Raw genomic sequence first — 20,588 nt, 5'->3', positions numbered from 1 at the left:
AAGCAGGAAGAGACAGACAGTGCAGGAAAACAGACCTTCCAATAAAATAAAACAAAACCACACCAACCACAACAGCCAGGACACACAAAATGTTCTTCAAAGATGATCTGACCTTGCAACTGTACTGATCTCAGGACAAACAAACATGGACCAGCCCCAAGGTTGGAATTTTCTAGAAAGCAAAGCCTGAGAAGTGCTTTTGTACCAAGTCCCATAAAGGGGATGATAGAACAGGGGCATGAACTTGAGGCCTTGCAGAACATTCCTGGATATCCATTAGATACTGTCATCCTTCTGTGAAAGCTGCTCCTCGACAGAGAGGCAAACATCCAGTCCAACTGAACCCTTCCTGGAGGGAAAGTTGTATTCCCAAGTGACCCAAGCTCTGCAGTGCTTCGAGTGGAACTGGGACAGTGAGCAGAGTCATGTTATGAGTAATTTCTGCAGCCTGAACTTGAGGAAATCTCTTCAGTTTAACCTTTGGAAGTGCTCTAGGAAGCCATTACCTCTCCTGCACTCTGTGTACCCTGAGCACAGAGCTCCTGCCACAGCCCAGGACAGCAGGACACACTCAGCAAACACACACCTGCAACAAACCCTCTTGTCCTCGAGGCACATAAGCACAGCCTTCTGTGCAATCACAGAGCACAAGCATTTAACAAGTGTCCAAAATTATCCTAGCTGGTGCTACAGATGCAAGCTCACTCTAATTTACTGTGATTAATAAAGCCTCTGCTTGTATTAAAGAATAATAGGCACAAATTAATCAGGTGGGCAACAGTATTCAGCAAATGAACATTATTTTGCAATCAAAATAGAATTTCAAATGCTAAAGCTGAGCTGTCCCCTCTGGGGACATTTGTATGCACACACACTCATACTCAATTGTTTAGTCCCAAATATAGCCAAAATACCATCTTATTTGTAGTGTTAAGAAACACTGCTTTCCCATACAGTCCAAATTACCTTTACCCATTAGTGGTGAACTGAATCAATCCATGATTTGTTTGCTTTCCAACAGAAAAGGCACAGAACTTGTCTTCACACACACACAGAAGAGCCATGTAGCTCATCCCCTCTTCCTTACAGAGAAGCAAAGAAACATCTTCCTCATGAAGCAGGCCAGGAATTTCCACTAAAATATCACTGCACAGAAAAACCTCCTCTACAGCATCTTCCACTGCATCAAAAGCTTTACACTCAACTCCAGGACCTTCCTGGAAAACACTGAGCAGCACCTCTGAACACTTCAATTTTTCATTTCAGAATGAGAAAAGTTGTACAAGCAATTTGTGTTTCTCAATGAAGAAGTGCTTTATCCATTCCAGCTCCAAACACTCCAGACAAGCTCTCTCTGTTCAGGGGAACAGCATTTCATTCCACAATGCAGGATTAATGAAACATATCACTGCACTGGAGACCAAAAAGCCTTTCTTTCCAGGCAGGTTTTCACACTGCCAGAGAAAATCCTTTTGAGACCACAGCACTTTAATCAAATGCCATCCTTTTGAGTGTTATTAAACAATCAACTCTAAAGGATATCAGAGTTTAAAGCAATTTAGTAGCACACCTCAATAAGCTCAGAACTCAACTTGAGAATGATGGCACAACACCCTGGCCAGCAGCCAGGTTCAGCACTGCCTGGGATGTTCTGGAATCCATCACCACCCCAGCCAGGCTTCAATGAAAACCACATGACATCATCTGTGTACGTGGAAGAGCCATCCCAAGCACCCTCCCAGGACTAAATAAATCACCCAGACAAGGCTAACCATTGCTGGGGGCTATGACCAAACATGTCTCAAGGCTGAACACGCAGGTCAGGCATCTGATTTAACTGAATTTTACCCCTTCTGTGCCTCAAACTCCACTTTTGTCTACAGAACCAACCAGTTCCCACTGCTAACTCCAAAAGGAAACCAAAAATCAAAAACAAAAACCAAAATCACATCAGTATTTTAGAATTGTAAATTGATTGTTTTGCCTTATTCTTGTTTCAGAATCATGGAAAGATAAAACTTACTTTTTGTAAGTGCTCACAAACACCACCACCCAAGGAACAGAAAGCTATTTTACAAAACTTAAAAGCCAGCAGGGCCAAAAAGCTCAAACCCAAAAACTATTTTAAAACAAAAGAAAAGCTTCAGAACAGAGCTTCAAGTCTAAAGAAGACATCTGAAGAAAACATTTTCCTCTTTGCATTTGAAATTCAAGGCTGGAAGCTAAAAGCCTCCAGCACACAGACAGCAGCAGTAACAAACCTCTGGCTAACCTCACAGCCCAACGAGTCATTCTGATGTACAACTTGTTAAAAACAAAAAAAAAAAAACCTGTAAAAAAGTTCCAGTTCATGCTCTGTAATTAACATTGCTTTATTTCTACCAACAGGTTTCAGGGAAGTCGTTTCAAGAACTTTTTTTATTCACTGACCATTTAATTCAGATCTGCTCTTCACTTTAACTTTTAAGCACTGCTGTTGCTAAAAAGGGGGAACAGTGGTTTCCTCATAAATGCATTTGGTTTCCTCATAAATGCATTTCATTTCCTCTTCACCAATAAGATTTGTCAGCTGTATTTACTACACAAACCAAGCAGACATGCAGAAGTCATGTTTTATAAATTATAAGGTAAAACTGATTTGAAACCTGCATGATTTGCTTTGTCACTAAGCATTCCATTGTACACTGAGTTTCAGTTTCCTGCGTACACATTCCACCAGTTACACTTCAAACAGGAAAATCCTGTCAACCCAAGAATGGCTGGAGTCAAGGAAACCTCAATTTAGCCAGCATTACTATCTCCCAGGTAATCAAGCCACCTGAATGAGCTCTGCAGCAGCTCTTTTGTACCAGCCAGTATCATCAGCCAAATAAAAAAAACTTAAAAAACAACTACCACAGACCAGATCAAACTGGATTAGAGATGAAACAGATTCTCCCTCCTACACCACTGAGGCCAAGCTGGATAAAATGCCATGGTACAGAAAATACATTTGGTTCCTCTTCTACCACACAAGTGAAAGCCACTAATCTAGTTTCCCTAGAACAGGATAAAAACCAATTTCCCAATTTTAGTTTTCCTCTGTAAAAGGGAAACATTTTCAAAGCTGAACAAACAACACTCTTTTGCTATTAGAAAGGATTTTTGTATTTCCTCTGGAGTTCTTATAGCTATCTAAGTCAGAAAGAATAAGAATAAGATACCTCAAGATGATTACACACCTACAGACAGTAACTTTATTTTGCCTTGTAACATATAGAGTTATTGCATTCTCTTAGATGGCAGGAACCACTCCAACAGCAGTCACTGCTGGAGATAAAATGACCCAAACCACAGCCAGCAGCAACTTCATCCCACCACCACTGTTTCTCAGCTCTCCTATGCATTAAGAGCATGAATTTAAAGACTGAATTCCTGAATTACATCCTGCATTTGGCACCTGTTCAGTTCCAGACTACCAAATTAGGTCCATCCCTGTGACATCTGTTCTACCTCTCCCTCTAGCAGTGGGCAATACTCCCAACTCCTTTTCCTCCTGCTCTGCTCCCACAGCCAAAAACTGTAGGACAACAACTTCAAAATGCTGAAACTGAGTGCTCATAGTCAGGGATGTAACAAAGTATGACTGAGCTGAGCTACTCCAGTAAATAAAAGCACAAAGAACAGTTAACTTTAGCTAACTAATGTTCTGTTTAGTTTCTCAGAAGGGCATAGCTGTGTCTGAGCCTTAGCTGAAGCTGTTCCCTAGAAACCTCCAACAGCAGCATGAATACAAACTTAACTTTCAGTTTTACTTTCAAAGACAGCTACCCTCTGCCAACCTACCGTTGGAAGGGATGGGGAAAGTTGAGAAGAGGAATAAGCCCAAAAGTGTAAAGTCCCTTTCTATGTATTTGTTTTCATCAGCACTTCAAATTCTGGTTTAATTAATATAGTTTCAGGACCTAAGCACTGGCAGTAAAAATTCAAAGCATGTCTCAGCATGGTTAATAAAAGCTCTCAGCAGAACACAGAAATATGGAACTTTTAATTAGTTCCAAGACCAGCTTTTAGTAAAAAGCCAAGTATAGAAGAGTGACACCATTTAATGTCAAGAATTTGAAGTGGTTGCACTTAATGTTTTGAAGTCCAAGTTGTGATGACTTGACCAGCCAGCCATGTGAAAAGCACTAACCCTGCAACGATCTACTGGAGCCAATGTCTCAAAGTCAGCAACACTGCAAGCTACAGGGGAGGGGAAAACCCACGAACTAAACACAGAATTGATTTCCAGACTTGCAACTTCCTTGCATTGATGGGAGGGAGACTGGGGCTTACCCTACACTGCACCAAGTCCAGCAACCTGCCTGGCTATACACTTCATGAATTAAACCCAACTGCACAGCACCTCCCTGCCTAACAGAATGAGTGACCATCAACATGTAAGACAGTCCATCTACTCACTGTTTCCATTTTAAAATCATTGTAACTGCTTACAATTCCAAAATAATAGCACAAACCTACACAAGGTAACAAGTGGGCCACAGAGTCTGCTTGGGGCTGCACACACAGCTTCCAGAGGAAGAAAACAAAACCTCCTGTGCCAAGCACAGGGAATGAAAACTCTACCTCAATGCCAGTGGCTCACCTCATATGTTTCAAAACTATCAGTGACACCTTTTCCACAAAGCTACAGAACTTCAGCTGCTCCCCAACCCACTGAGATCACTATCACAAAAGTGAAAGATGTGGTTTCATCATTCAAGGTAGCATAACACATGACAGAATGTTACTTGGAGACTGACAGTCTAAATCTCAGTTAATGGACAAATTTCTGAGGAAAAGACAAAAATCCCTCCCTACCTTCGCACTGGTTCCTTGGAAGAATCTTCCATCTTGTTTTTATCACATTTTCCAAGATTTGCAGTCCATAATACTGAAATTGGAGAAGAAGAAAATGTGAGTACATTACTGTAGGACTAAGTAACTTGCAGGACTCTCATTCAATCAGACATTCACACTTAACACCTAAGACTTCAAGATTCTTAAACTAACAATTTTATTAAATATATGTCTATTCACCCATTTACTGAGGTTTCATGCATCGTATTTTCTTGTTTTATTCTTGGCTATACTAAGTCCTGCTGTTTGATCATGCTCACACCAGGAGGGGGAAAAAACAATAATGGAAAGCTCTCTGGCAGACAATTTTGGCTATCTGGAAAAGTAGCAGCCAGATATGAATTTGTATCACAAATGACTGCTCCTAAGTTTGAGTATTAACACAACCAGGCTCCTAAAATATTTAGCAGCTTGGATGGTGTCTCAAGCTTCCTACTGTTCCTCTAAGAGCTGCAAAAAAAAATCTTGTCTTAGCATCACATGTCCTCACCCTGGCACTTTCTAGAGAAAGTATTTCCCAAACTTCACTGGTGTGTACTTTAGGAACAGCAAGACAACCCAAAGGTTTAATTCATTTCAATCCCCACCCCAATATGGCAGCTATTTCTAATATTTAAAGATGAACTTTTGTGCTCAGTCAAAGAACAATAAAAACGTGAATAAGCTCTTGGAAATCATTTTACCTTTCAGGAATTCCTTCCTATGTTCTTACCCAAACCATTCACGTTGCAAATGGCCATTCCCTCTGCCCATTTGTCCCTACTGCCAACTCACAGTAACAGGGAAAGAAGTTTGTCATAGCACAACCAAAAACCTTTAATATGTAAAACCCCATTAGCATGAATAGACAGGAGAGAAAAGGGGATGAGGAGTTTTGCATTTACTTTATCTACAGTGGATTAGGAAGAAAAAAAAAAACCAAAAAAATCAATGCCTGAAAGGTAAACTCAAGTTTTCACAGTTCCAAGTTTGGCTGAGAATAAGAGTTCCTCTTTAAAATGGTTAGTTGTTACACAAAGTAGGATCATTACATTTCCACCAAAGGGATCATCCAGACTTCAGTTTCATAAAAAATACACAATGTAGACTGTCCCAAGCTACATTGTACTGAAAGAGCAGTTTTGCTGTTCTCATCTTAACATAACCTACATCCCTTTCCTTCCCTATCTGATCCCAGCTCTCAAGAGATCCCAGGTGCACATTCTGCATCTGTAAAATATTCTGTCCCCTTCCAAAACCTTTGGCACCAAGAGAAATTATGAATCACAGAAAGTTGGCAGGGTATTTTTATTGCCTCCATGGTCAGCAGCAAAAGCTTATCAACTAGATTTTAACCTGAAAAATTGATTTAATTACGTGACATAAAAGCTAAATGAAATCAAGGGGATTTACATGTAGGAAAAGGTGCAAAAATATTCTTAAGCAAAATGCTTCACAGAAATTGATTTCAGCCACTCCTATAAATTTACAGGCTCACTATACAAAACACACAAAAGCTCCTAACAATGTTGACAGTATGAATTTTTATATCAGACAGTGCTAACTTTCCTGAAGCACATCTAAACTCTAGTGAAATTTCTATTTCTGCAGGCACATAGATTAATTTTTCAGGTATCAACTAACTAGAAATGCTCATTTTCCCCCAAACTTTTTTTCCACAAGTGAACTTATTTAGCTTTTACACCAGAATGGCAAGTCTACTTTCATTTTAAATGAACATTAGATGGCCAAATGAAACTTAAATGAAAAACCTAACAACTGACTAAGGACAGACCTCATCTTCAGTGGGTTTTTCCCTCACTGAGAATTGCCTGGAGTCAAAGAAAAGGACAGACACCTCTAGCCATCTGCCACACCTATCCCTCATTACCTGCTCAAACATCTCATTTGGGTTCATGGACCTTAAGCTGTTCATACTGCAAAGGTTTCTACTCCTTTTGTGCCTTCAGCTCTGCCCCCTGCAGTGCCTTGCTCACTTCCTCCTCAGTCCCAAAACTAATCCTTTTCCCTGACACTCCCAGGTGACACTGAACAGCAGCAGCAGTAAAACCACTGTGTCCAGCCCTCACCTGCACCTCCTTCTTGCCACACCTCACTGCAAGGGCTCCAGCAGCCCAACATCCTGCAGGGGCCTTCAGAGGTCCTTACTTTGTTTCATTTACTTGGTGGCTCTAATTACTCTCATTTCTCTGACAATGAGGAACTCCACTCCCAGAAAAGTCTCTGATAACCAATTACAAAGTCCTGCCTTGTAATCAAACTACTGCACCAGCACATGAGAACACATCTTATCTCTGTGTAAGACAGAAGCTTTTCAAAAACAAATTTGCTCTTGGCTTGCTAACTGTCTACCACTAATTCACTGCCCAGTTATGAAGATGAGGGACAGGCAACAGCAAAAGACTCAAAAAAAAAAAAAAAAAATAGCATGAAATGATCCCTATGGTAGAAATTTCTCTGGCACCCTTATTACTTATTTTATGCACCGAATCCCTTTCCCTCCCACCTCCCAAGAAACAAAAAACAATTGATGAACAGAATTCAGTTAAAGGGAATCAAAAGGGTAGACCTTGTGGAGGCCTGCCGTCAAAGCCTAGCTGTGTCAGTTGCACAGGAAGACACCCCTTTTCTTCCTATTACAAGCAATCAACATAATGGAACATTATGATTAATATCAGGTAGTGTTAACAGCTTTAATTAAAGAAAAAATATGATTGCATAAAAGCCAAATGTCATAGTGCATAAATTTAGCACCAAATCATTTGCAATTTATGTAAATTGAAGAATTCTTTACCTGTTGCTTTCTTTCTGTTCCTCTAATCATCTCATTTTTCACAAGACAAATTTGAGTTTTTAAAAATACTGTTGATAAATCAACTTAAACATTAGTAATGTCTGTCAGTATAAAAAGCAAAGTTTACCAGGCAAGCAAACAGGCAAACACTGTTACTTAAAGGTGCTTAAAGGTATTACTTTGAGGAAGTTCTTTAAACTGCTTTCCCCTCAACTTCAGAGAGCAATGAAAAAAAAAATATGAACTGCTTCATGAATACCACATGATTTCAGAAACCATCCAAACACAATTTTTTTTCTGTTTGAACACAGTATGCATCCAGCAGAAAAACATGCATGTCAGTTATTTGAAATAATAATCATCAAGCTTAAGACAGTGAAAACACATTTTGCTCATCTTTTTGGCTCAAACTTCACAGGTCTTAGGTACAGCATTTCAATTTGCAGAATAAGCCCTGAGTGCTGCCCATTGTAGCCTCTACCATGATGGATGGATTTCCAACAGCACTAAAAAGCAAATGTGCTCTGCATAGTAGCAAAGAACTGATGTGCTACAAACTTTGGGGTGCTTAACCTTCATTGATTGCTCAAAACCTTGACCTAATGAGGTTTGGTTTGTCTTTAACACACCTAGGGACAAATTTCCTCCTCAGTTACGTGCACATGGCTTTCATTATGATCACACACAGCCAAGCACTTACCCAAGGACAAAATGTGGCTCTAGGAGATTTTTCATGACTCAGATTTATACAGACACAATACCAATCTTGGGAACTGGCATAATGCTTGGATGTGCCTTGAAAAAAAATTCTGTGTATCCAATTTAGCTCATCCTCAAAAAAAAAAAAAAAAAAAAAAAAAAAAGGGGAGGGGGAGGGATAAACTCTTGGCAATGTCAAATGAAGTCTGAGTATTTTTTTCATTCACAGTTCTTGCTTAAAGCAATCTTTGGGAACAAGACAATCAAAAAAATATTGTTTGAATCAAGAAAGTCTATGACTAAAATTGAGATACCTTCCTCAAAGTTTATGAATGGAAGAAAGAGGAAAACCAAATAAATAAAAGTTAATTTGCTTACTTTGGTATTCATGTTCTGAGAGAACTCCAAAATTGTATCAACTCTTGTCCACGCATCAGGATGTTCTTTTAAGTGAGTCAACACTTCTTGTGCCATTCTTTGCTGAAAGAAAATTTGATTTGAAAAAAGCATTTAGATTATTTAAGATTAGATTATTTAAGAAGCTATATACTGTCACTGAGGACATCAATATGTAACACTCCACTTCAATTACTTATCTAAGAGTTATGCAGAACTCAACCAGTAGCAACAAGTCCCTTAAGCCACCTTCTGTGTCAGCTGAAGTCAGTAACAACCAAACTCCAAAAGCCCATTGAGGCAGGACAGTAATTCCTCATTTCCACTATTCCATCCTGAATGATTCATCCAGACCAGCAGCAAACATGCAAGAACAGCACACATGATGGGGAAAACCTACTAGGGAAGGAAGTTCTCTTCCCTTCCACAAAGCCTTCTGGATAAAACTTTGTTCTAGGGCACCCAAACCTACTAGCTCCAGTGGAAACACTCATACAAAGTGCCGGGCTCCAGGAACACTGTTTTGTGCTGCAAAACTGTTGATTTTATTTTGAAGAACCACAGAGCAGAGCATTAAGAGGTCTCCAATCCCTCCTTCTGAGGGATCCTTGGTGTACCTACCAACCTACAAAACCATAATAAAAACCTGCTGGCAGGAGGAAGGGAGCTGGTCACGCTAATGGTTCGCTCTTCCTTGGGACTGACATTATCAATTACTGTCCTAGATGCTGTGGTTTCTTGAAAACCTCATCTGCAGCAATTACACCGTGAAATAGCTGAATTCATTTCAGCTATCCTCTTCAGAAACCTGCATATCCTCAGGAATTTTTAGGGAGCCAAAGTGATGTCAGTCACTTCCTGAAGTGTCTCGTACTGACAAATCTTGCTGCAAGCTGTACCCCCTGCAAGCACCAGACACTGCCACACCAACAAGGTGGACATTTTACAGCACCATTAACACAACTCAGCTCATTCTTCACTGCACTGTAGAGCCAGCTGGGCAGTTACAGAGCACTTAGAGCTTTGCTTTAGGATCAGCTTCAACAGTTTCAACTCACTACAGCCATGCAGCTTTCTACTCTCATCCAAGTGCATACTTGAGCTAATCAGCAACTGGTGTAGGAAAACCTGTATTTTCAGCAACTTAGAAACCCAATCAAGACCCCAAATCTATATATCTACATATATATATAAAACACAATAAACTGACAAATTTGGCATGTGATTTACAAAATGAAATTGAAGGTCTTAACAGAAAAAGGCAAGGATGTCTAAACTATGTACAAAACCACCTGCACCCCTACTTGATCTAATTGAGCACAGTGGAGCAACTGGACCAGCAAGTGCCTGCAGATCTGATATGGACAAGTACCACACCAATATTCTGTTTAAGAACACAACCAGTACAGCCCTATTGTTCCAGTGTGACATCAGAACTAAAAAAAAACCAAACAGAAAACCCAGCACTTTTAATACAGTTTAGTTTTAAAAGGGAAGGAATGGCTGTATTTCAATCTGCAAGTGTGTTTTCATATTGGCCTCCTGTTTGCTTCTAATACTGGTGACATATCCCAGGATCAAATTTCAACACCAACAAAACACAAACAGTTTATGTCCTTCCCCCAGTGCTGAGAGGTCTGCTCTCATACCCACTAACCCCTTTTCTGGACATCAAATCCTGTAGTTTCATAAACAGTACAAATTTAGTAATAATGGTTAATCAAGAACAAAGCTTTATCATGTTGCTGGTACCAAAAAGGAATTTGCAAATAATCTTTCTGGATGTGTGAAGATCTAACAAATCAATGGATTTAAGAGGCTGGGATGAGTCCAGGTAAACATTTATGAGTTGCATGAAATCTCCTTAGTCATGTGTTGCACTGGGGTGAGGACATTCTTTCTTTTCAGAGAACTATACCCAAAAAAGCTGAAAGAAAAAATTCAAATCTCCAGGACAGAAAATAGCTTCTTTCTTGCCTAATACAGATCAGCAGATAACAGTTTTGCAAGCAGAGATAAGAACTAAGTAGAAGGAGGAGGCAGGTGAATCTGAAAGCAAGTTCAGCACAGGCCATTCAGGTTGCATTCTAAACCTGTTTTACCCTGACATTACCCTGACCTGTTCCAGGAAAACCACTGGCAATCTCTCAATTTTAATATTCAGTTTCCTCAACTCCTATTATTCCTGTCACCCTTTAGTAAAGGACTTGAGCTATCAGACTCCACTGAGAACCATTTTCCTGATTTTTTGTTTTTAACTCCTTGGAAGAGGAAAAAGCTCAGACTCCCAGAAATGTCTCCAGTTTGGAAAGGTACTACAATAGCTGATCAAAGTTTCACTGAGGTGACACGTGTAAGTAAATGTATTTAAACAAGTTCATATCATCATTTACTTTTGCCAGTTAAACACCACCTCTTGAATTTTTGCATTTATAGCATTGATTTTCTAAACACTGGAGAGTTTTCCCAGCTGTTTTCAGTGAAGCAACTTCTCACAATGCCAGAACAATGGCAATTTGATCACTGTACTTAGTGTTAATCCTTTCTTCTCCCTACAAACTTTCCCAACTTTTTCAACTCTTTTCAAACCAAACAACATTATAAGCATCACCTATTTTGCAGGCAGTAAAAGATCACAAGATAAGTGCTACAGATGTCCATACTTCTAAGACAAAAGCTAAAAGGAGTTTTCTGTCAGTCTTAAGCACTTAAAAACTACAGCAATTAGCTATTTGAATGTAGGACACCCAAAGTGCAAATATTTCAAAAAACAAGGTATTTCAAAACCTATTGGAATTCACATTAGTAATCTTTACAAAAGCTTTTCTTTTTTTTTTTTTTTTCCCTAAAGAGATATACTTGCATATACTTGCTTTGTGTATCGTTTATTTTAACAGCTGGAAAGAATAGAAAAGTATCAACTACTTCGTCCCATTTAATTCACTTATTGTTGTGCAAGACTATCTTAGTAAGAGATGCCTGACACTGAAACTCCCAATTTGTTGAGCCTGAACAATTAAAATCTGCCAGGAGAGGAACTATGCCAACACCCTTTGTAGCAATACTTGCTCTCAACATTTAAGTCTCCTTTCCAAAGAAGTTCAAGAAACTGATTTAAAAAAAAAAGCAATACAAGATTCACTTTCAAGGCAATATATTCAAACACACAAATGCACAGTCCTTTCATTTCAACTTAATATTTAACAATCTGCACTAAGTCCAAAGGAAAGAATGCAAGAACCTGTGCAAATTGTAATGGAAAATAAAAAAGCCCAGATACAAGAAAAGAACAAACTCTTCTATTAAATATGCATGATAGGTTTCTTTATAAATATAAACACAGTAATAGCATCACAATGATTTTTCTTTCAAATACAATTCTTCACCGAAGCAAACATTTCATTTATGGCTTCACAATCCTGTCCATGATAGCAAGTAACAGGTAGCTCAGACCTTCCTGAAGCACTAAGTCAGGAAAGGTGAGCTGCACCAAGTGTCCTCACCAAATCATATTTGCTAATAATTCTCACCATCAGAAATGATCACACACCAAATAAACATTTCTCCAAGAGTCATTTCAATGTGAATTCACGTTTCATGTGACTGCCAGTGATATTCCAGTCACTAGCTCAGAAAATTCACTCATATTACTAATTGTTCCTGAAGTCAATTGATTTTGCTCAGCTGATTTGCTGTAAGGTTAAACATGGTCAATAAATGTGTGTTCCAAGTCCACCTTACCTGTGCACCTTCTCCATGGTACAAGCAGTTCACCACATTGTCCAAGAGATTGATATCCAGTTTCTGGTTAAAATCCAGCAGCTGACGAGCTGCATGGTCTGCTAACATTGTCATAATTGCTGGCATAGATTACTGCAAAATAAATTTTTAAAAATTGATCAATTAGGAAGAAATCATTCTCAGATGCAGCTGCAAAGCAAGTGCTTCAACTTAGCTCATTTGTCTCATTGAAACAAGATGCTTATGTTAGCAGTACTAGATAACATTGGGTACAACACTGCTTTGATTGTGGGGCACATACCAGGACAAACTTTTCTTTTTCCCCCCTGAAAAATTCACCCATCACTACCCCAGCTCAACTCTCAGAATCTTCAACAGGTAAAACACAATGACAGTCTGAGCAGAGGATGGGCTCTGTTACCAGCACCCTGGGGCTTTTTTCACAGCACCTACCAACCCCTACATGTCTGCTGGCCAAAAAGCCTGGTGCCACTACACCCAAACCCCAGACTGGCAATCTCAGCCAGTATCGAGTTCCCAAGGCCGACAAGCACATTCAGAAGATTCAGTTCCAAAAGCTTTTAAACACTTGAATATGGAGGTGAAACGTGATCTACACAGAGCAAGAAATTAGCCACAGGGCATTTTTCAAATTGTTGGGGGAAAAAAGAAAACCACCTTACAAGTTAACCACATCCAAGTAAAAAATTACCACTGAAACTAAGTTGACTGAAGGCACTTTGAGACCATGAAGCACAGGGGCTGTTAAATCAGCAGGTTTCTCTGTGTGCCATGTGAGATCACTCCAAACTGAAATGGAATTCTACTACTGCCCAGGGACACAAGCATTAACTCTTTGTCCTAGATAGAGCAGCCCTGATATTATGCAAAGGGAGTCAGGTGGGGTGTGTGAGATTCTTCACTAGCCAGAGACTGGTGCAAGATAAAGACATTTGTGAAGAGCAGGAAAACAAGCCAGAAGCCACAGAACTTTTGATGCTAAGTTACACTTTACCTTTTTCACACCACCTTGAAACACCTAATCAAGTTTATTGCCCTGCTCTCACAGAAAATGGCAACTCTTAACACATACTCCCAGCCTGCCATCTACAGCACCTCTGTGCCACTCACCCTCCTTTCCAAACCCTGTAAACCTATAGATCCCACATGAAACTGCTCACTTCACAGTGTGAAGTCTGGGAAGTGCAAGATCAATGAAAAAGTTACACCAGAGCCATCTGCCTGCCCAAAGATACAACCTGAAACTCTTCCAGGAACACACCCCATAAAGTCAGATGTGCTCTCACTAAATAACTCCATGTGTAAGGAAGAATTTGTTTCATGCTTTACGTATTCAAGTCATGCTCAAAAGTAAGGAGCAAGACAAACCTGTGCCCCAACCCTAGTAATTACTAATTAAGTGAAAGTTTTACTGCAGCATCCAGACAAGGAAAATCTTTTGTTTGGAAATGTGTATTTGCAAGTAGTGTCAAGGAATTTCTGTTACTTCTATGTATAAAAATAGCTTCGAACAGAAATTTTCTAATTGCATTTTCAACTAGAAAACTCAGTATTACTACACTAACACAACCATTTTAAAGGCTTCATCTCAACATCTAGTCAAATCTTTTTACATGTTCCTGCAAAACCAGGAGAAAACAAACATCAAGTAGGGAACAAAATAAATTAAAAATAACACTCCATGTCTGTTCTTCCCTCCTTCAACTCCTAATGTTTTCAAAATTGAGATGAGAACTCGGGAAGCAAGAAACACAGCAGCAGAAAAGGCTGACTTCATTCTTCATTTCATTCTTTTGGCTCAGGAGGACGCAGAAAATGTCACCTGGCAAATGAGGGGCAGTGAGCAGCCCCACTGGAAGGAAACTGCCCCCACGAAGAGGCTCAGAGCAGTCTCTGCTCCCAGGCACGCCCCTTTTTGTCCACATCTGGCCTCCATGGCTGAGCCGGGAAAGCGGTTTCCAAACTACAATAAATGTCGTACACCCAGGTAGGGCCATTCATTTCAGCCCTGAGCCTCATTCGGTGGTTTTCAGGCCACCCCGAGAGCGCCGAGGAGGAGCAGCGTGACCGAGAGAAGTTATTCAACACATGGGAGCAGAAAGGAAATGTTTTGAATAGGGCCCTTCGCCACTCCCAGCATTATCTTCAAAATGACCTACCTACTTGGCCAGCCGAAACACAGAAATGGCGGCTTTGTGGCCAGCAGAACCTGCAACCAACTCCATCTCCCACTCCTAACCCTGTACCCACATGAAGCTCATAATCTCTGATTTACTGTACTCCTACACTTTTCCCTCCCCCATCATGCCTGAACTCCGGAACAGATTTAAGCCTCGGCTCCAAGAACCACCACTGATCAGTCCTTCAATAAATGGGCGAACAGAAACAAAAGAGAAAAAGTTAAAAAAAAAAAAAAACAAAAACCAAACGATAAAAAAAATCTGAACTACAACACAGCAAGAATGTGACATCTACCGAAGGTCATAAGAACTGCATTTACAGCACTGTTTACACAGTTATCCCAACTCTCGATGACCCTGGACCTTTAACACAACAGTTAGCTTGTTGTGGTAGACCCGATTCATTTTGGCATGTAGCACACAGGAATAACAGCAGGCACTTAATAATAAGAAACGTTGAACATTTACCATGAATCCTACAGCACCTTTAACCCAGATATTTAAAGCTCATCGGGGGCAGCGATTAAAAAAAAAAGGAAACCCATCCTGGGAGAGTCACTGTGCCCCATTTCCAAGCACGCAATGCAAATGAATTTCCTCCCTCTTCCGAGGAATTAGCTGCATCACTTGTAAATCCCACCCAGAAGAGGCGAGTGGCTCCGAAACGCAGCGCACGACAAACGCGTCCGCATCACACACCAGCAATGGCAACGAAACCGCCCCTTCCCTTCGCCCCTTCACACACACACACACACGTGAAGGAGAAGGACGAGACGGATTAAGCAACATCTGCCCGGCACCTCGGAGCGTTCATTTTCGGCTGGAAATAACTCACACCCACCCAGCGGCGCGGCCCTTCCCCGGCTCCTGCCGCAGCGCCCCGGCGAGCGGGCAGCGCCCCGGCTCCCGGGCAGCCGCTCCGGCTGCGGCTCGGGCCGGCAGGGCCCCGCGTCCCGGCGGGGAGCGGGCCCGGGCGGTGGGTCGGGCGGGCCGGGGCCCTGCGGAGCGCGGTGGCCCCGCAGCCCCTCCCTCCCTCCTCCTCCTCCTCCTCCTCCCCTGGGCTCCAGCCCTGCGCTCTATACAGGGCTCCCCACGTGATCCAGGCGGACGTTTCAATACTGCTGCACAGACACACACACACACACACAAAAAAATATTTCTGGAAACTTCCACTCCTAATAATTTACAGATTATGTCGCCGGGTTTGCCCGTAGCCGATCCCAGCCGGCCCGGCCCCCTCCTAACGAGGAGCATCCCCCGCAGCATCCGTGGCTGCGCTGGGCCAGGCCGGGGATGCTCGTACCCCGAACCCCATCCGAGCGCACCCCCGCCCCTCAGGGCTTCTCCACGGTCTCCATCACATCTCTCCTGACACAGGCCAGGCTCTGGGGCCCCTACACGGGCACATCCCCCCGTTCTGCCCCTCAAAATACCCCCCTCTTCCCCCTCCGCGTTGCCCATCGCGACCCCCCCACAACCCTGGCTTACCTAGGGGTTTCTCACAGCCTCTTCCTTCAGAAAGTAGGGGCGAGCGAGCCAAGTTTCTAACCACCACACGCCACAAAAAAAAAAAAAAAAAAAAAAAGGCAAAATAAAAAAAGACCACCAAAAATAACCCCCTCACAAAAAGATAGGAAAAAAAAAAAAGGACCACAGAAGGAGGAGGGAAAAAAAAATCAGCAGGGAAGGAGGGAAAAAAACCACCACGGCAGGAGGTGGGGGGGAAGGCGAGCGCTCCCTCCTCGGCGGTGGGTCGGGGTTAGTGGCGCCACTCCTCCCCTCGCAGCGTGCCCGGCCTGGCTGCACCAGGCGCCCGCAGCGGCCCCCGGGGCTCCGCGCCTTCCCCTCAGCCCCGGGAAAGCGGCCGGCGCGGCGCTCCGGCCTCGCTGGTGCGGGGGGATCTACCCGGCTGCGCCTCCCGCGCCGCCCAGGCCCGGCCCCGCCGGCTCTCGCTGCCCCTGCGGCTGCCGCCCTCCCCGCCCGGCGCTCAGTTCGCCCCCATTCCCGCCGCCCCCCCCGCGGCTCGCACTAAACTTCGCCCCCTCAGCTACGGGTCCCCTACGAGCAGGTCACACACGCGGCGGCGGCGACGGGGACTGAGCGCGGCGCGTCTCCCCCTCCTAATGCCACAGGCTCGGAACCGGCTCAAACCGGTTCAGACTGGGAGATTCCATCTCGGTTTAGTTTTCAGCCCATGGCGCCGCGGAGCGTTTGGAAACCTCGGGGGCCCCGCCCAGCCGCCGCTCCCATTGGTCCCGGGATGTGCCGCCGCGAAGGCGGCCGCCACGCTGATTGGTCGGACGGGCTGTCAATTCTCTGCGCGCCTCGGATGGGCGGGGGGAGCGTGCGGCCGCGGGGGGGGTGAGCCGAGGGGATCCGCCCCCTCTCCAGCAGCGCTTTGCGCGCTAAGGGGGGGGCTGCCGCTCTCCAATAGGCCGAGCCGCGCTGTCACTCAGAGAGGCCCCGCCTCCGTCCTCGTAAAGCGCGGGCGCCGGCCTGGACGCGCTTTCATTGGCCGGTGGCTGTGGCGGTGTGACGCGCGCGCCAGAGCGCGGCTTTCGGGGCTGCGGCGGGAGGGGGCGGGAAAGGCGCGGCCGTTGGGCGCCCCCGGGCGCGTGCCTGAGGCGCAATGGCGGGAGCCGGGCGGGCGGTCCGTGAGGGGAAGGGACTCGAGGGGCTGATCCGTGTGAGGGGAAGGGGGTTGGGGGCCTCTCTGCTCACTGAGGTGAAGGGGTTTGGGAGTCTCTCTTCTCACTGCGGGGAAGGGACTCGAGGCTGCTGGCCTGTGAGGGCAGGAGCCTCATTGAATTGGCCCGTGAGGGGAAGGGGTTCGAGCACCATCCTGTTCATGCTGAGGCCCTGCATCTGAGGGAGATGGGGCATCCCGGGTGTGAGGGCTGTGTGGAAATGGCAGGCATTATCCCACAGGCCTCTCTCTGGGAGGGAGTGGAGCAGGATATTGCAGCTGTAGAGTGAGCCCTGTGAGCAGCAGGAGCCCTAGCCCTCGGTGTGTCCTTGCCATCCCTTACCGCAGTTCTCCACCCGAGCCTCTGCAGGTTGTAAGTGAGGTGTGTGTCCCCTCCTCTGTGATGTCTCTGTAGGGTGTCCAGCTTCCTGCACCTGCCCTCCAAAGCGTGCTTCAGGCAAGGCTGGCTTTAGGTTTATCCAAATCTCGAGCCCTGTGAGGTGTTGTAGGTAACCAGGTGTGAACAGGGGTGAGCTTGGGGCTTTTCTGTGGCAGCACAAGCTCAGCACGCTGTGCTTCCTCATTTCATCGCTGCCTGAAGGAACGGAGAACGTGCTTGCCAACTTCCAGGTGGAAAAGCTGATGGGTTTCTTCAGTCTTACCTCCTCATTTGCAAAAGCTATAGCTGTAGAAACTTATGTCTCGCTCCTATGAGGAGGCTACTATTAGGAAGTATTTAAATACCCTTCTTGGAACAAACTTTCTCTCTTTTCACTTCAATTCAAGCAGTTACTTTGTTTTTGGGATAGCATTACACTGGTCAGTGAAACTTGTTACAGGAGTGATACTTTGGATTTGTGAAATGCCCTCTGGGTGATTTCCAAAGGAAGCTTTCTCTATACCTTTGCTGAGGTGGTATTTACCTCTGCTATGGCTGGGAGTATGGGACAGATGCTTGAGCACTTTTGCACAGTTTTAAAAGGAAAAATAAGTAGAGTTTTGTGGTGTGTGGACTGCTTGTGAGCAGTGGCTAAATTACCACTGGTGTGAAGTTTGTATCTAGCAGGCAGGTGCCGTGCTGTTGCTAAGAAGTTGTAAGAAGGACAGTCAATTGTGTTTTCATAGCCTTTGTTGGGTTTCTAGCTTTACAGGCTATGTGCTCAGCCATAAAGCTGCTGGATGGGGCTCAAAACCTGTATTTTTTTTTTTCCACAGGATTTTTTTTAATCCATACCTTCTGTGGAATGCAGCAGTTTAAAACTAGGCATCTGTAGTCATCCCAGAAAGATGGCCAGTGCAATGCAAACCATAACATATGAATAAATACAATTACACATTCACTGTTCTAATTGCCTGACCAATTCTAGAAGTGCTGTGGGGATTCCAGTTCCTCAATCTTCATTTTGTGGGTGTGTGTTATGTGATTTTTTTACCTTGTTTCTGGGACAGCTGGGGAAATTGTGTTTTGGGCAGAATCCCAGAGGATGCAAGATGGTGTGGTGCCAAATCAGACCCTGTGTGATGCAATACTGGCTAAATGTGATGTATTACTGCACTTAATTCCTCAGTTAAGTTTCTTGGGAAAACTTCTGCAGGATTTAAGGCTTGAAGAGCTTGAATGTGAGTGGTCTCTTTAATTTTTTTTATTGTGCCTAAAAGGAGCTGCATCCTGTTCACATCTGTGTCAGGGTGGCAACAGTTCTTTGTTTAATTCAGCCTGTTTGTGTTGCTCTGGGGGGTTGGCCTCTGCAGAGTGACTGTAATTAAAGATTGCACTGGAACTGCTGGGATTGGATTTGAGAGTGATTCCAGTAGAATGGACAGGCATAGCGAGCTGCTGGTGGGTTAAAAGCAGGGCTGTAACTCTAGCACTTAAAATAAACAGTTCTTATGTGTGTTTTGATGTTCTAGCTAGCTCTGGTGTTCAAAACAAACTGATGTAAGAGACCAAAAAAGTCAGATTCTTTTAACTCCTTCTGCTTGTGCAGAAGGTTCCCTTTTTTTTTTAGTGTATACATGTATGTAAGAGACAAATGTTTAAATCCTTAAATCAGGTTCCTAAATGAATGCTAACTGCTTTGGGAGTAGATGCAGCTTCACAATTTCATCAGGTGCTGGTAATGCCCAGATTGCAATGTGGTTTTAATAAACTGCAGGAGTAACAAACACAGCGGGGGTTGGCTCTGCTAAAGTTTGTTTGCTAAATCCTGTGCTTGAGTAGGGGAGGGTTCCAGCCTCATCACTGTTACCTCAAATAACAAATACATTTTTTTTTAGAAATAGCCTTCCTATCTTCCTGCAGGCTGTGCTCTGGGCAAACTGAACTCTTCCCACGTCCCTTCTGCAGGGAGCCAGGTGAGGGCTGCTTCAGGAGCTCGGGGCAGGCAGTAAAAAGCAGCTGTTCCAGCAGGATGGGTGTATCTGATCACAGCTTTTCTCCCACACATGCTATCAGGAGCTGCTGTGAGCTTGTGCTCGCTGTTTTGTTGCCACTGTTCCCTGTTTGATGGCTCCTTTATTAGATGTCCAGTCTGGTATTTCAGCCTTGCTGGAATCAATAGAAAAATTTGCTTGGGTTTCAGGTCAGCAGTGTGGCCTGGTAGTGATAAAAGCTAACTGCACGCTAGGCTGGATCAAAAGGAGCACGAGCAGGACATCAAGTGAAGTGACTCTTTCTCACTCAGCAGCTGCATCTGGCACCTCATGACTGGGTTTTGCTCCATCACTACAAGAAAATGTGGAAAACCCTGTGCAAGTCCAAGAGAGCCCATCCTCAAGGTAGAGAAGGGGCTGAGGGAGCTGGGCTTCTTCAGCCTGGAAAAAAAAAAAAGGGTGAGGGGAGACCCAGCAGCACAAAGCAAAACAGGGAGTGGGTACCATGTGAGCAGAATTGAGCAACTGAGCTTTTGTGGTCTGTTTGTTCTTCTCAGGGGAGTTTGTGGAGTTGTTATATTTTGAACACTTGTCTAATCTCTGTTCAGGGGTGATGGGATGAGCCACCAAGGGCTGGAGTGTCACAAAATAAAGGTTACAGGGATAGGTAAGCAGTGCTTATTAACTTTCACCCTGAAGATAGAGAGCTCTTCCTTTTACTCTTTTTACTAAAGATTTTTCTTTTATTCTTTAAAGCTTTTTTGTGTGTTTTTGGACACTCTTCCTGTAAATTTGCTTTAGCAGATTATCTCCTTTA

The 20,588-nt window shown here is 43.7% G+C and overlaps 1 protein-coding gene across 1 annotated transcript in view; it reads right to left on the bottom strand.

Annotated features, from left to right (window-relative positions):
* The window catches only part of XPO1 (exportin 1), a 33,503-nt gene extending 16,829 nt beyond the window's left edge, over positions 1–16,674 (bottom strand). Inside the window, exons 1-4 of the mRNA XM_030235537.2 lie at positions 16,201–16,674; positions 12,512–12,643; positions 8,753–8,854; positions 4,843–4,915 (exon numbers count right to left, since the gene is read on the bottom strand). Coding sequence (XP_030091397.1) covers positions 4,843–4,915; positions 8,753–8,854; positions 12,512–12,637 — 301 coding nt within the window. The 5' untranslated portion in view covers positions 12,638–12,643; positions 16,201–16,674. The remainder of the gene's footprint in view (positions 1–4,842; positions 4,916–8,752; positions 8,855–12,511; positions 12,644–16,200) is intronic.
* Positions 16,675–20,588: the final 3,914 nt, after the last annotated feature.

Source organism: Serinus canaria, chromosome 3 (assembly GCF_022539315.1).
Source record: "Serinus canaria isolate serCan28SL12 chromosome 3, serCan2020, whole genome shotgun sequence".
In the NCBI taxonomy this organism is placed as follows: domain Eukaryota; kingdom Metazoa; phylum Chordata; class Aves; order Passeriformes; family Fringillidae; genus Serinus; species Serinus canaria.
This window is presented reverse-complemented; position numbering and strand designations above follow the sequence as displayed.